This window comes from Pleurodeles waltl, chromosome 5 (genome assembly GCF_031143425.1).
Source record: "Pleurodeles waltl isolate 20211129_DDA chromosome 5, aPleWal1.hap1.20221129, whole genome shotgun sequence".
In the NCBI taxonomy this organism is placed as follows: Eukaryota; Metazoa; Chordata; class Amphibia; order Caudata; family Salamandridae; genus Pleurodeles; species Pleurodeles waltl.
In genome coordinates, this window is record NC_090444.1 from 229,665,273 (window position 1) to 229,683,063 (window position 17,791).

General features: G+C 44.2%; 1 protein-coding gene across 2 annotated transcripts in view; it reads right to left on the reverse strand.

The window, feature by feature from the left end:
* The window catches only part of TRERF1 (transcriptional regulating factor 1), a 675,896-nt gene that overhangs the window by 251,572 nt on the left and 406,533 nt on the right, over window positions 1–17,791 (reverse strand). For both annotated transcript variants that reach the window (XM_069233961.1, XM_069233962.1), the window contains exons 7-8: window positions 8,850–9,086; window positions 7,721–8,096 (exon numbers count right to left, since the gene is read on the reverse strand). In XM_069233961.1, coding sequence (XP_069090062.1) covers window positions 7,721–8,096; window positions 8,850–9,086 — 613 coding nt within the window. The remainder of the gene's footprint in view (window positions 1–7,720; window positions 8,097–8,849; window positions 9,087–17,791) is intronic.

Consider the following 17,791-nt stretch of genomic DNA (forward strand, 5'->3'; position numbering starts at 1 on the left):
CAAAGAACTTCCAAGGACTTCACGTTTCCCGCCGGAAGCGTGAGACTATACACTCTGCACCCGACGCCCCCGGCTCGACCTGCAGAAAACCAACACCTCTGGGAGGACTCCCCGGCGACTGCGAGCCCGTGAGTAACCAGAGACTACCCCCCTGAGTCCCCACAGCGACGCCTGCAGAGAGAATCCAGAGGCTCCCCCTGACCGCGACTGCCTGTAACAAGCGACCTGACGCCTGGAACCAGCACTGCACCCGCAGCCCCCAGGACCTGAAGGAACCGAACTTCGATGCAGGAGTGACCCCCAGGCGATCCTCTGCCTTGCCCAGGTGGTGGCTGTCCCGAGAAGCCCCCCCTGTGCCTGCCTGCACCGCTAGAGTGACCCCCGGGTCCCTCCATTGAAACCTATACAAAACGTGACACCTGCCTACTTGTGTCCCCCCAGTGCTCTACAAAACCCCCCTGGTCTGTCCCCCGAGGACGAAGGTACTTACCTGCTGGCAGACTGGAACCGGAGCACCCCTGTTCTCCATAGGCGCCTATGTGTTTTGGGCACCTTTTTGACCTCTGCACCTGACCGGCCCTGAGCTGCTGGTGTGGTAACTTTGGGGTTGCCTTGAACCCCCAACGGTGGGCTGCCTATGCCCCAGGACTGAGACTTGTAAGTGTTTTACTTACATCCTAATCTAACCTTTACTTACCTCCCCCAGGAACTGTTGCAGTGTCCACTTTGAAAATAGCTTATTGCCATTTTTACAAAGACTGTACATGATATTGTTTTTATTCAAAGTTCCTAAAGTATCTATGTGAAGAACCTTACATTTAAAGTATTAACTGTAAATCTTGAACCTGTGGTTCTTAAAATAAACTAAGAAAATATATTTTTCAATTTAAAAACCTATTGGCCTGGAGTAAGTCTTTGAGTGTGTGTTCCTCATTTATTCCCTGTGTGTGTACAACAAATGCTTAACACTACCCTCTGATAAGCATAGTGCTCGACCACACTAACACAAAATAGAGCACTAGAATTATCTAATTTTGCCACTATCTTACCTCTAAGGGGAACCCTTGGACTCTGTGCACACTATTTCTTACTTTGAAATAGTATATATAGAGCCAACTTCCAACACATACCACAACATACCCAAACAAACACATATCACCCACCTCATGACTCAACTGACAATCCTCCTCAGCTTCCTTAAGGCCACGTTTTATGAAGATAGCCTTATGTCTTGCTCAGTTATAATTACTTCAATCACTGGAGGCTCTCAAGCCACTGCTGAACTTCTTTCACATCTCCATCCTAAAAGGCATCTTCCCTGACAATCTCAAAGTAGGAAAATATTTATCTTATTCAAGAAAAGTACCATTAACCACCAACAACCTTTCTAAATACTGTCCAATCACCCACCTTCCCTTCCTCTACAAAATCACCAGAAAGTGAAACCAAAAACACAAGCAAATCCGGAACAATGCCTTCCTTCAGGGCAACTATTCAAGATTCAGCTCATATTGAACTATGAAGACAATCAATGTTCATGTCAGGAGGAGGATTACACACTCAAAATCACTGATAAAGACGATCTTCCCGTCTTCAACCTACTAATCTCTCTCAAGTAATTGGTATGTTCCTCCACCTAACTGTGCTCAATACCAACATCATTTACCATATGGGATTCTAAGGCACTACGCATGCATGGTTCATATTACACCAGATCAACAGATATCAGCTTACCCGAATGAATTTCTCAAGATGCAACCCGGATACGTGAAGCATACACCAAGGACCCATCCTATCAACGTCATCCTCAACCTCTACATGGAACCTCTGGCTGACAAGACTATCACAATTCCCCAGTACACAGGTTCATCACAGGTCTGAAAGATCTCAGACCTACATATTTCACCTAAAGAACTGCCTCACCATCAAACTAGTGTGGATGTTGGAAGAAAACCTCTAGCTAAACCCCTTGAAAACAGAACGTGTTTTGAATGTCACGAATAAACACTCTCAAGTACAAAATGTCTCATATTAATTAACCCTGATGGATTGCACACCCAACTCGCCAAACGAACAGTCTTTCACAACCCATAACAACAGCACCCTCAGCATCAAATCACACATCACTTAGAAAACTCAGGAAACCTGCTAAAGGCTTTCACTTCTCTCCAAAGTAAAGACATAACAATCAGAAACTGGTTTAAAAACTCCCATCCAAGCCCTGGTGCTATTACAAAGCTGACATTCCCACAAACATCCTCCTCATATCACAGAAGCAATTCTTTATATAACAGCATGGATCTTCAAAGAACTGCAGAGATTTGGTCAGATCATCCTCACACTTGAGGAGCTATAACGACTAACATCTGCAAGCCAGAGTCAACTTAAATATCTGCATGTGTTAAAGGAAGCCAATTCAGACACATCACAATGCCTAGCGAATATGTTTAAAATGTATGCAATGAAAGCTGCAAACCCATTCCAGGCATCATCAGGCTAGAACAAAGATGTGTAAGAAGGAAAAAAACTGAAAATTAAACTTCACATAATGTGCGCAAAGGATCAAGCAAAAGATTCCTCTTCTTCTCTTCAGGACACTGCTGACGATTCCCATCTTAAAGGAACACATCACCAAAAATTATTCTTTCTAAAAATGTCCTAATCGAACAATCCAATGATGCAAAATTTACCTCAAACTAATGTCCAGCAAAGTTTGACACCACAAAGAGTGAATTAGTCTTCATTAATTGTAACGGTTTCAAACCCCAGCTGAAAAGCAATGCAGAATCAACTGAATTCCTCTGTAACACATATCTCACCTTCAAAGAGCATATCACCAAGAATAATGTGACCCCCTTCTTCCGAGAGCTAATTTCAGAACAATACAAAATCTTGTCCTTTCCCAAACGGTTGGAGGCAACACCCTACTTAACAGCAGTGTGGTACTACTATTGTATCCTATAGCAGGAATACCTTTCATTAAAAGCATAAGGAGCTTTGATGAAATCACTCCAGAGTTGAAGAAACTACACTGACTTCTCCTCCAAGCACATATCATCTTCAAGACCAGTAGCATCTACCCCACAGCCATTTAAAACTCAGAACAGAAAGAAACGAAATACCACTCTGTTCAAGAGGCATTTTTCCTGTAGACAATAGAAACTTGCTTCATCGGCATATTACAAACTATCTGGATTCATACCCCCGGGGTCTTGGTCACTGTTTTGTGCATTGTCGCTTCCTGGCTTCCACTACACAAAAACCTCTACATACATACATTCATAATCTCCATACATGATTCCAAATTCCATAAGACATCATGCAACAATCATTAAATGCAGTGGCTAGGTCCGAACCATGCAGCACAAGGCCGTCCTCAGCCTGATCCACCAGTGGCCCTACCAGCGCATCTTGTTACTAAGCAGGGCAAGCAGTGAGGGGCACTTATCCCATGGTGCCAGTTTACTATGAGTAATTCCTATTGACAGGAGTAGTAGCTTTATTCTTACACTCATGACTGGATGACCGGAAGTGCACTACACAAGGAACCTCCTAGTATCATGCACTACGGTACTAATAAGTTCTCTTGGTGGTCTCACACACCCCCAAGCATTCCCCTAGAGGTTCCTCAGCTTTCTACTGACTATTCAGACACAAGGCTGCCATGTTCAGCTCATAATTGGGAGCTGTGGTCGAGCTATAAAGGAATGTGTCAGTTTGTGAGCCTGGAAACTCCAGCTCCCTTTAAAGCTCTCCGTGTATAACGTTGTGCATTTGTGACATTACTAACCACAATCCACCCAATTATAATCACCTCCAATATCGTCTACCTTTTTTATATTAAAACTCTGCAGCCTCTGCATATTGTATGTACATGCTCCTTCAGTTTTCCAAAGTTTTCAAGGATCATCTGACACTCTTTTGTCTATACATATTAACAACTACTTTTAGAAATTTTGTTCAGCAGAATAGTCTTCTTTGAGAACATGATGATAGACTAGAAAATCAAGAGAGACTGAAGCTGGTTCTTATTCCCTGGCACTACATTTTTACTAAAAAGTAACAAATTCTGCATTTGGCAATGTATCACACCTGTTTACAATGTGTCCTAGACAGATTACCACTTAGGCTTTAATTTGTCATTTTAACATTATTTTTCCAAGATACAGTCTTTCAAATCGCCAATACCCAATTCATACTTTTATCACTCCCTTTTTCACAAATCAGTATCTTCCTGCAAACCAGATACAACATACATCATAGTTCTCGGCAGAGGTAGGAAGCAGTTTCAAAGCTCTTACCCGCCAAACAAATGTTAACATAAATTTCTTTCTGTGAGTAGTATACCTGCATAATTTGACAATGGCAGCACTAACACTTCATGAAGCCACATTAGGCTCTGGCTACAGGTTTTCTACAGTGCCAAAACTAATTATTTATGTTAGTTATCACCATCCTCTAATGTTTCACCATCCTCAAACATTTCATCAACTCAAAAGTTATGTCTTGCTTCATCTATGGGAAGTTCCCTGCAACCCTGAGAATAACAAATATGTTCCTACACACTAACCTACAAATCAGTCTTAATGCAGGTGTGCCTTCAATTGCTGACCAATAAAAAAATAATGTAAATTGACTATTTTGGATCATTTCTTTGATTTTAATACCAGACATAAACTTCCTCTCTATTACTGTCATTGCATCCTGCTGTTCATTGAATATCACCTTTGTCCACACACACTTTTTTGTATATAGTGTTATGCACATGTAAGTTTCTTTAAAAACAACAAACCAAATCAAAAGCCTTACACATACTAGAATTAGTTATAGCCAAATCAAAAGCCTCACACATACTAGAGTTTATTATAGCTGATGCGTTGTCCTGCACATCCGTGAATTTACACATATATAACAACAAATGTAATTATCCATAGTTTTTTCATCTATTTTTAAGATTAGCCACTTCCAACAGGTGTGGCGGATGTCTAGAAAGTCTTAGGCCATCGACACCTAGACAATAAAGCAACTTCATGTTCTTCCCATCTTCCTAAAATGTCTGTCCATCTGCAGCTAGCAAATAAACACTGAATAGATGTCATACCCCCAAGATGAGTTGGTTCACCACATATTATAAAGAATATCTGGAGTGGGCCTAAATTTCAAAAAATTAGCACGTTGTGTGTACTTATAACACAGCCACTTTAAATCAGTGCAACTGTCCTTGCAGCTTAATAAACATCAGAGTTCTGCGCACCCAGTTCAGTGCTGGCACCCACATTTACGAAGAACTTCAAAATTTGTGAATAACTTCTCTAAATAACTTGCTGACATAGCTTATCTACAGTGCGCTCTGCCAACATGGTTTCTCTATCAGCAGTACTAGTGATACAGAAAAAGTAATGATCACTGCACATCAAAGTTTGGTAGCTGGTAACTTTTTCAGGAACCCTCAGTCTAAGAAACATTGTTGTTTTCCTCGTCCCCATACTTACAAGTAAACAGAAAGGAGTTCAACACACAGTGGATAATACAGCACCCTTCTTGCCGGGGAGGACGATACAAAGGTAGACATCTTGCAGGTCATCCCAAAGCCTACGTCACTGCCCATCTCTGGAAAACCCACCTGCACGTAAACCCTCACATTCCAAATAACCTGCTCGCAGAACATTCAGACGGACCATATTCAACAAAAAGCCGCACACGGGGTTTGGAACCAGTTAATGAGGCCCACACACCAGAATTTCTAAAATGAAGTCTGCTGTGAGCAACCCAAAGCCCACATAATTGTTGTCCCCCTCCTACTGCTAAAGAGGCTGGTTCATTCCGAAACTCCACTGAAGGTGTAGGCAACACCTAATTAAATGGAACATTAGCCTGTTTGCTTAGAGAATCTTAATTAAACAATGTTTTCCTCTTAAGTAGATGCATCAATACTTAAGGCCTCTGCTACAGACCGTATCATAGTACAAAAGAAGAGAATGCATGCACCGGACTTTCTTGCAGGTAAGGAATGGTCACCTTAATGAAGGTTTATAGCAATGGATATTCGGCAATTGCAGAAGAAGCCCGTCAACCTGAGACATACAGCAGGTTCACCACATTTTAATCACTCTTGTCATACTCATGTAATGATGAGAGAAATACATTTTTATGTGGTTTCTCATATTTCAAAATTTGTTTGTGGAGTATCTTTCAGCTATAAATAGGTTCTGTGTTCATCAACAAAAAATGTATTCTCATATAGAAGGGCCAGGCGTACTTGTGTTGGCACTGGCACAGGAGGCTGAACCATCCCAGGGGCAAATGGGTCAAATGGCACAGTATGCTATTCACTCTGTCCTGGGGCTTCAGAATGGACTACCCAAGCCAACGAAACCACACAAAAGACATGTGACATCAAGGTGTCAGGTGGCGTCATGTCCACTATGCTCGTCATAGAAGGAGCGAAAAAATCAAATGCACAGGATTTAAGAGATTAAGAGGGGGCAGACACAGTCCCTCAACATTTTAAGCATGGCCTGATAGTCATCTTCTATGAATGTTGTAAAAAAAGATTGAGGAGGATAGGAAGACGTGTTCTAGGAAAAACTTCTCAAAAACAGAAATGATTCACCCAAAGGCAAAGGTGCTTAAATGATTATAAACACTGCCACCTTGACCTCTTGTACTACTCCTTCAGGTGTATTTGTGCAGGGCAATCTGAATGGTTCTGTCCTTCTGGCTCTGAAAGACTCACTGGCAAAAGATGCTAATAACAGCACTCAAAGGAAGTCAAAACCATCATATGGATTCAGAACGTTTTCTTGGCCACGAGCATTTGCGGACAGTTTTGGAATGCCATCTCATTACAGGAGTCATTAACTGTAATTTTCGTCAAGCCCATGCACTACATTGCGCTGGAGGCATGACACAGACAACTGGCATTTACAGACCCTTTAGGACTGAAAGTCTAAGGTTTGGGAAAGGAACATACTCCAATCCAAATAATGTGGAAAGCAAGGAGAAAAAAACGTCTATGGGCCCCTAAATTTAAGGCTGAGTTGTGCACTCAGTGCGTCCAAAGGTGCTTCTTGCCACCAACTATGTGGGAAGGAGATGCTATGGCAACAGCCTGTGCCAATTCTAGTATACCATGGCCCAGATTCTGTGTTGGGTGGTTGGTGTTTGGTTATCGCAGGGGTCGAAATACGGTGCTGGGTGGAATTTCCAGCACATTGTTATTTTCATGTGCATTATATACTGCAGCCTTCATAAAATTCTGGCTGGTCAAATCTTTTGAAATTTAAATAGGGAAAATAAAAGTCTATTTAAAGTAACTTGTAGATTTAGGTGCATTAAGCATCACAATCTGCAGGTTGTTCCCTAAAAACTCAGAACAGGCGCTACTTGTTCCACCCTGTAAATTCTGAACCCTACGGTGTCGGATTTATAGGAAGCGAGAAGCAGCACCTGCTCCTCCGAAACTCTAGGATTCAGGGCGTAAATATTTTAGGGGCCCAGTCTACTTCCTGTAGACGTTCTAATGATATGTGGAAAGAAGTAATCATTAGAAGCACACACGTGTAGGACGCAGGACTCAGAGAAAGGGGCGCAATTTCCTGTACATCAATAACACATGCGCAGAAATCAAGGAACGATGCGGGCTACAAATCCATAAAAAACATACCACATGATTTGTCAATGCAAAATATGTGCTGGTATACCACAAATAAATACTTACTGCGAAACAACAATACCCGTGGCGTAGGAGTCAATGGAGTCGGTGGTAACTGAGAGTACGCAGCACTGCCGTGAGCCGGGATAACGCTGCTGAAGAGACCAGGGCCCTGCCGGACAGGGCTGAGCATTGGTGGAGGTGTGTAGGGAGGTAACTCCTGGGCCCTCACCAGCAGATGATCCCCCAGGATGCGAGGTGAGCGGAGCTGGCTTTGGTACAGGGTGACACCGGAACAGGACATGTTCAAGCTGGGGGAGGGAGGAGGAATGAAAAGAGGTTCTGGTCTATGACGATACTTTTTCTTTTCCTGCTGAGGTTTGAGGATTTCTTCTGAGTTTTCAATTGCTGTACCACTTTGCTGATTATTTCTGATAGTTCCCTAGACACAAACATATACATTTAAATTCAAACTTTTGCTTACATCTTCAATATCACATTTATATCTGATTGTGCACACGCCCAGGGAACAAACAAGATCACACAGAATGTGCACTCCTATCATGTGCTAAATATCTGAGCAAAATCACAAACTAAACACTGCTTGGCAGGTGAGGCAACCAGAGTGACTACGGCAGAGCAATTAAATGCCAACTTTTCCACATTTCTATAGATCGCATAACAGAATATGAAGCAATGTCCCAAGTATAGGGTGACCAGAAGTACTGAACAAAAAAAACAGGAAAGCCATTGACATAGAAATAGGACTAAATATTGACACTGCCATGACCAGTGCCAATATTTAGTTCTATTTTTGTGTAAATGGCTTTTCCCTGGGCGGTGGTGCGTGCGTGCGTGTGTTATGGGCTCCATAGGGTTTTATTTGCCCACCATAAAGTCCTGCTGTGTTGCCTGAATTAAGTCAGGCAGCACAGCAGGAGAGTCTTTTAAACAACCTCCGGCTGTGGTGTCAGAAGGGCGTCGGTCTGAACATGAGCATTCAAAGCACAGTGATAAATGTGCTCAACTGACCCGCTCCCAAAACCGGGACATTTGTCAATTTTCTAAGAAGTGTCAGGACACAGGGACAGCCATCGGAAACCAATGACTGTCCGGGGAAATCCGGGACGTCTGGTCAGCCTACCCAAGTGAGGCGGCTGCAGGAGGGGAGCAGAGCAAGGTGGCAAGCACTCACAGCAGTTGAGCCTGGGCTGGGAAGGTTTGGGGCCCAGAGTGGAGAGCACGCCATCCGCTTGAGCACCGGCATCTCGCCGTCAGATACAGTGCTGGCACACTTGTCTTGGACCGGGATGCTGCTGACCAGCATGCTAGGCTCGGCTGATTGAAGCTTTACAGGCACAGACACTGGCATAATGATCGGGGTGAAGTTCTCCGCCTCTTTCACCTCCTGCTTTAGTTTTCCTCCTTCGTCCTGTGCAGGAGATACAAGTTGTAGAGGTGGTTGCCAAGCATTTTGTAACAAGCATTACTAAAACATAATAGTAAAAAACACAACCTTTGTTTCAATCAGTAAGCACCAGTCCTTTTAGAAAGCATTATTTCCTTTTTAAGTTCACCTATACACAAAAAGATTAGAAGTTAATTACCTGTTGCAACTATCATGATCAAACTCAAATTTGTATTACTGTCTCAAATTATTACATCATACAAAAGCTATTCTTCATCTTATTGGAAGCAAAACACTAACACTGTAGGTCAGCTGCGCGTAACAAATGCACATGCTTTTATACAAAATTAAGGAAGGCTGAACCACAATAAACCATCTAGAATGCACTTTTTAAAAGTATACCTTTACTGTTTTTGCTTTATACACTATGAACACATTGAGTACACCATTATTCATGACTGTTCAGACCAGAGCGGATGTAGAAATGGAAGTCAACAAGGATACTCCAACATATGGCTACATACTGGCCATTGTCTCTGTTGGAAAGACAACCTCCTGCAGTGCCGTCCATTCAAGAGCTTGCCCACTTAAGGGAGTTGTGAGTAGCTCACACAAGTATATAAAATCCATAATGAGTCTTCCATGGCCCCCCTATTTTCATGTATCATCTTTTGAGATAACTTGCATTGGTCCATGCCTGGGTCCATGGCATCACACTTCCTTGATTGTGTGTGGTATATTAGGTCTTACCATGTCCTAGCAATGTTTTATAATTGAACATTGGCCCATCATATATTGCCTGCACCTGTTACAGTAAGCTCTATTTAAAAATTATATCCCTATCCGGATGAGACTGAGGCTCACTCTGATTGCCACTTCCATTGGATGCGGGAGGGCAGCCTTCCACCCTGAATCTTCCATGGGACAAACCTCCCTTTCCCATGAGTTTCTAATATGGTGCAGACAGTCATGCACATTAATAAGATTGTGTATTTGGCTGATATACCTCCTTTTCATAACAGTATTCTTTATTCCATAGGGGACCGTCTCAGGTCATTAGGCCAATCTATATGTTTCAGTTGCCTGTATTTAAATTTCCGAGTAGTAGACACATCATATTCTGTACCCTGCATCTATCCAAAGATCTTCATGGCATCGTCCCCAAATGCATCACCTATTTTGGAGATGCCTATATTATTCCATCTTTGAAGCCCTTCAGGCTGGGTATATCCCCCAACATTGTATATAATCACAGTACAACTTATTTTGTGACCCTCCCACGGCAGCCACTTAATCCATACCTGCAGCTCTACCTATGTTGATAGCGGCAGCATGGATGGCCCTTCTCCCAATATAGGTAACATACATAAATGACACCTACTCATAGGTAAAGAATTTGTCTGCAGTTGACTAAATGCTCGTTGTGTGTAATGTCTCATTGTTCCACCCATGTAATTGTAATTGTATTTATATAGCGCTTTCTATCTCTGATGAGGCGTTGAAACGCTTTTGGACAATTAGCACGCTACTCCTCAACCCAAAGGGATTAGTGGTGGATTAGTATAGGGAAATTAGGAGTACAGTGATAGTATTAGTATGATTTATTTTGAGCAGGGGATATACAAGTTTGGTAGTTGGATTGAATAGAGTAATGGATGGATAGAGAAGGGAAGGATAAATTAGGATTTTACAGTAATAGGATGAGGCTTGGGATGAGTAAGGGAGAGATGGAGGAGAGAAGAGTCTGTAGAAAAGAGTTATGGGGATTATAGTAGTAGAAGGGATTTTGGATGAGTCAAAGGTGAGATAAATGAGGGAGAATTTAGTAGGGTTGTTTGAGATCATAGTAGCAAACTGAGGTTTGGAGTGAGCCAGGAGCGGTAGGGGAGGGAAGAGCTTAGGTAGGGTTACTTTGGAGATTATAGTAGTAGAATGGGTTTAGGATGAGTCAGAGAATGGGGATGGAGGATTGTTTGATAGAGGTATAGAGTACTGATACTAAAAGTATGGCCCAGGGGCCGCGTGCGGCCCTCCTGACCTTTACTTGCGGCCCCTGGTCAATAGCAGCAATGGGCTGCTATTTACCCAACTCAGCACTAGCATACAAAGATGTTACATAAACAGGCACTCATTTAGTTAAAGGTTAATGAAGTAAAAGATGGGAACACCTTCATTTTAAAGATATCTTGCAGCAAAAATCACTTAAAAATTCAAAACAGGTTCTTTTATTTACAAGAAGAACCGTTTCACCTTAGTACATCAGATTATATATGTGCATTCAGAAGTATTTTATTTAAAGTGATGGTTTGAAAAATGGATTTACGAGCAATCACCCCCCACAATGAGACCAGTGAACTAAGACGCAAGCCAGTTGTTACATGCACTCTTTGGGTGGCCTGGGTTCTTATTATACATGATCACCATTATAGTTTATTAAACCAAACACAGGACAACGTTTTGTACGGGGCACATCCTGAAGTCGTGTATTTTAAGGCCCTCTTATATGTGAAAATGAAGAAAAAGGAGGGCTATAGAAATAAAACAATTGACCAGAATCACACAATTTGGTTAAATTGGGAAGCTGGGATTAATCCTAGGTTTTCTTGTTACACATTGTGCAGTTCAGCCACTAAATGTTTATGCTTTGCTTCCCCTACACCCTACTTACCTACAACCCACCCTCTTCCTCCCACGCCGCCCCCCCAAGCCTCCACTGCTGGCATTAATGCGGCCCTCGCTCACATCGCAGACCAAAGATTTTGTCCCCTGGGAAAATGTTTGTGAGTACCCCTGGTAGAGAGTGATGGGGAAACTGAGTAAAGCATATGAGAGAGTAAAACATTTTTGTTTCTCTTGTACACTAGGACTAAAGTAATAAATATCTAGATACATAAATACAAAGCAAGGGTATATGGGCTAAATGTATCAAAAGATTTTGCATTCGCAAACGGTGCGAATCAGTAAAATCCACAGTTTGCGAATGCAATATCCCCTTTCACGGTGTATGAAATGCATTCGCAGTGCAAATTTAAGGAATCGCTAAAATAGAAATTCCTTAAAATTGGGACTCCATTTAGGGTATCACAAATTGCGATTCTCTAAATAGGTAATTGCAAATAGGTAATATCTATTTGCGATTACTAGTGCACATGTATCATGCATTTCCTAATTGCGAATTTTGCATTTAGGAAATGCAATTACCACGAATTGAAGTTTGGTGGTAAGCATGTGCAATTTTTACAAATGCATTACAAATGCATTTTTTAAAATGACATGTAGTGCACACATGCCCCTAGGGCATGTGTGCACTTTGCATGTCTACAAGTATTTTTCTGGGGTGCATTAAAGGGGGCATTAGGCCCCGAGCACCCTGGGATTTGCATTACCTAATTTGTGAGCAAATTTGGAAATGCAAAACCATTTGCACCTATGGGTCTACAGGGCCACAGGGATGAATGGAGTCCCATTCCCTAATTGTGATTCGCTAATAGCGATTGCAATTTTTAAGAAACCGCTATTACCGAATCACAATATTCATACATCCCATTTTGCATTTCTTAAATAGCGCTTTCTTAAAATTCGCTATTTAAGAAATGTAAACAGGGAGCATGATACATCTAGCCCTATGTGTGTAAGGAATATAATATTAGATATCACATTTTGAGATTTAATGTTGTATTGTATAAAAGAACAAGTTACTTACCTTCGGTAACGCTTTTTCTGGTGGATACAATAGCTACCTGTGGATTCCTCACCTTATGAATTCTCCCATGCGCCAGCATCCGACGGAAAATCTTCTTCCCAGCTCTCCACGTTGACGAGGATGTAACAATTGCACGGCTCCACGCGACTCTGTCTGACATCACCGTGCCAATAAGAGGTCCTTGCCGGCGTGCTGACGTCAGTTTCACCCATTTTTTACATGCCTTTGAGGCGAACAGGTGAAAACCGACCTCACAATAGCTCCTATAAATACATATATACATAAAACCACCTTGATGCAATATAATCAAAACCATCATTTATATATACAGAAAAATCATCAAAATATATACACCAATAAAACCACATATCTTAGTGTGACCAGACAGACAACGGGGAGGCGGGTGGGACTGTGAGGAATCCACAGGTAGCTATTGTATCCACCAGAAAAAGCGTTACAGAAGGTAAGTAACTTGTTCTTCTGATGGATACAACTACCTGTGGATTCCTCACCTTATGAATAGAGTCCCAAAGCAGTACCACACTCGGAGGTGGGTGCCCGACTGGTTACACCAAGAAGTCCTGCAATACAGGTCGTGCAAAATGGCCATCCCTCCTAACCTCCGAGTCCAAGCAGTAATGCTTTGCGAAGGTGTGGAGGGACGCCCAAGTTTCTGCCTTGCAAATATCCACCACTGGAACCCCTTCCTGCCAGGGCCGAAGTAGCGGACTTAGCCCTGGTGGAATGGGCTCTGATACCCTCAGGGGGAACTTTCTTTGCCAACGAATAGCAAATCTTGATACAAAGAATAACCCACCTGGAGATTGTTCTTTTATGGACTGCTCTGCCCTTCCTCTGTCCAATATACCCCACGAACAGCTGGTCCTCCAGGCGAAAGTCTTTCGTCCTTTCAATATAAAAGCTAAGAGCCCTTTTAGGGTCCAACCGGGGAAGCCTCTCTTCCTCCGAGGGGTGAGGAGGAGGGTAGAAAGATGGAAGGGTAATAGTCTGCTCTATATGAAAAGGAGTGACAACTTTTGGAAGGAAAGCCACCCTGGTTTTCAACACCACTTCATCCGGGAAGAACAAGGTAAATGGGGGTTTAAAAGAAAGAGCTTGAAGCTCACCAACCCGCCTAGCTGAGGTTATAGAAATAAGAAAAACTGTTTTAGGCGCCAGAAACCTTAGGGGGCAAGAGTGCATGGGTTCGAAAGGTGACCCCATTAAAAAGGTTAAAACAAGATTTAGGTCCCACTGAGGCATATGAAAAGGAGTGGGATGAAACCTATTAACTAAACCTTTCAAGAACCTAATCACAATAGGCGATTTAAACAAGGAGGGCTGATCCAAGAGGCAAAGAAAGGCTGACAGAACTGCCAAATAGCCCTTAACTGTAGTCACTGCACAACCCTTCTTTGCTAAATCTAAAGCAAATAATAAAATATCGGAGGGATGGGCCCTCAAAGGATCAATTTGCTTTTCTCCACACCAAGCGATGAATTTTGCTCACCTGCCGGCATAAATAATAATAAATAACATCCACTACATCTGGTGGGAGAGAAAAATAACTCAGGTTGTCCCGTTCAATCTCCAGGCATGAAGGTGCAGACTCTGGAGGTGGGGGTGTAGAACCTGCCCCTGCAATTGCGAGAGAAGATCTGCCCTGAGAGGGAGACGGAGCGGAGGGCACAGCAAGAGTTGGAGAAGGTCTGTGTACCACACCCTTCTTGGCCAATCCGGGGCTATTAAAATGACCTGATCCCGATCTTGGCAAATCTTCCTCAGAACCCGAGGAATCAAGGGTATGGGGAGAAATGGGTAAAGCAACTGGTTGCACCATGAGATCTGAAACGCATCCACCAAAGCTCCTTGTACCGGATACTGGAGGCTGTAGAATGACGGGCAGTGCGTGTTCTCCCGAGTGGCACACAGATCTATCCCTGGAAAACCCCACATCTGAAAGATGTGCAGGACCAGATCCAGATGGAGACGCCACTCATGATCGGGTGAAAAATGTCAACTGAGAGTGTCCGCACGTACGTTGAGCACTCCGTCCAGATGATTCACTATCAAGCAAATCCGATGGTCCTGAAGCCAGGACCAGAGATGCAGAGCTTCCCTGCAGAGAAGATACAACCCTACTCCTCCCTGCTTGTTTATATACCACATTGCGGTAGTGTTGTCCGTCAGGACCTGAACTGACTGGCTGCAAAGGGACGAGAGGAAGGCCTTCAGAGCCAGATGTATCACCCACAATTCTAATGGATTTATATGAAAAGTCTGTTCCACTGGAGACCAACGACCCTTGATCTCCAGGTCCCCCAGATGAGCTCCCCACCCTAGAGTGGAAGCATCCGTCATGACAGTGGTCACCGGAGGCGACAGTGAAAACGGCCTTCCTTGAGAAAGGTTGCCATCCACAGCCCACCATCTTAGATCCGCTGTTATTACTCGAGATCCCCTTTGTGCTGAAACCACTCCCTGTGGAGGCACCACTGGAGAGCCCTCATGTGCCAACATGCATGAGTGACCAACAGAATGCAAGAAGCGAACAGACCGAGCAGGCGTAAGACCTTGAGGATTGGAACAACCGCTCCATTTTGAAACATTGGAATCAACGCCTGGATGTCCTGAATCCGCTGAGGCGGAAAATAGGCCTGATTCAATGTAGTATCCAGTACTGCCTCTATAAACAGAAGGCGGTGAGAGGGCTCCAGGTGAGACTTGGGTACATTTATCGTAAAACCCAGACTGAATAACAACTGAGTTGTCATCTGCAAGTGTCGCAACACAAGCTCTGGAGACTTGGCTTTGATCAACCAATCGTCCAGGTAATGGAATACCGATATCCCCTTCTTTCTGAGACTTGCTGCTACCACTGCCATCACCTTTGTGAAGACTCGAGGTATTGAAGTAAGACCAAACGGAAGAACCGCAAACTGATAGTGTTGCGACCCCACCACAAACCGGAGATAATTCCTGTGCGACTTGGGTATAGGGATATGAAAGTAACCATCCTGCAAGTCGACAGACACCATCTAATCTTCTTTGTTCAACGCCAGAAGTACCTGTGCCAGAGTCAGCATCTTTAATTTTTCCTGTCTGAGGAACCAATTCAAAATCCTCAGGTCTAGGATTGGTCTCAAATGACTGTCCTTCTTGGGGATCAGGAAGTATCTTGAATAACAACCCTGACCCCTTTCCTGCTCTGGAACCAACTCCACCGCACCTTTTGACAACAGGATCTAAACCTCCTGTTGCAACAACAGGAGATGGTCTTCTGAACAAAACGAGGGACGGGGAGGGATGAGGGGGGGGGACTCCTGAAAAGGAAGAGCATATCCTTTTCTCACAGTGTTCAGAACCCATGAGTCTGATGTAATTAAGTCCCACTCGTAGAGAAAAAGACGTAATCTTCCCCCCACAGGAGAAGCGTGTCGAAAATGGGAAGAAAACTAGGGCTGCTTCCCTTGTTGTTTCCTCCAGAAGAAGAGGATGATACAGGGGGCTGCTGGGTGGCCCCTCTTGTCCGAACCCTCCCCCTCCCTCTAAAGGATTGATATGGGAGGCTGGCAGGCTGCTGGACCGTGGACTGGGGTCTCCCACAGTAGATGGCTCCACGTCCAAACCCCCTGAACCTCCTAAAGGACCTGAAAGGGGTAGCAGAGGAGGCTTGCAGACCCAAAGACTTCGCAGTGGCCCGACTATCTTTAAAGCACTCTAGGGCAGAGTCCGTTTTATCACCAAACAGTTTCTCTCCATCAAAGGGCAAATCCAATAATGTAGTCTGCACATCAGAAGAAAAACCAGAGGACCTCAACCAAGCGTGACTCCTGGTAGCAATAGGGGGTACCCATTGCCCTGGCCACCGAATCCAGACCAGACTGGGTTAACTGTTTTGCTGCAGCCTGAGCATCAGATAGAAGTTCACCAATTTGACCCTGTACATCCTGCGGCAGGTCAGGAACCATAGCCCTAGCCGAGTCCATCAGGGCGTGGCCGTATCTACCAAGAACACAGGTAGCATTCACAGCCTTGAGAGCCATGCTGCAAGAAGAGAAAGTCTTCTTTGCCGATTGCTCCATCCTTTTGGACTCCCTGTCTGATGGAATCACAGGGAAGGAGCCTGGAGCAGACCGTGTAGAGCAAGAGGACTGAACAACCAGACTCTCTGGGGTAGGATGTTTTGATAAGAATCCCGGATCTCCAGGCACCACTCTGTACCTTCTTGCCACAGACCTATTGACAGCAGCTGACAACACAGGCTTCCTCCAAAGCTCTAAGATGGGCTCCGTAAGAGCATCGTTGAACGGAAGCAAAGGATCCGCAGAAGTAGAAGAAGGGTGTAGGACCTTCGTCAAAATGTTTGTCTGAACCTCTGCAGCAGGCAACGGAAGATCTAAAAAGTTTGCCGCCTTCCTAATCACCGAGTGGAAGGAGGCCACCTCCTCCGTGAACTTCCCCAGTGAAGATAGGTCCCCTTTCGGGGAAATGTCCAGCCCACTGGCCGAATCAAGCCCTTGATATTCTCCTAAGGGCTCCACAATCTCCCCCTCTTCCAACAATTGCCGTTGGTACTCTTCCTCTTCTAAAAGCCTCAAGGCCTTTCTACACGACCTCAGTCTGGCCTCTAACCTCGGCGTTGACATAGAATTGGCCGACGTCAATGACACTGGCTTCAAAACATGAAGACGCGGAACAGGAGAGGAAGGTTGGCTTCGGGCGAATCTATCATTCGGATCCGGCGCCGGAGTGGATCCCAATGGATCACTTGAGGCTCCACCATCGGCGTCGACTGACGGGACGATGAGATCGGCACCATAGGTCTGGAAGGCGACCTCATCGGAACCACAGGAACTTGAGGCGACGTCATCGGTGCCGAACCGGCACCCTCAGCCGGATAGAAGGGCATAAACGGCACTGCCTTGTAATGAGCCGGGGAGCCCAACGAAAATGCCAACGGACCTGTGGGACCAGTCGGTGCACCAGCAGGGGCCACAGCACTAAACATCGAGAACATGGCATT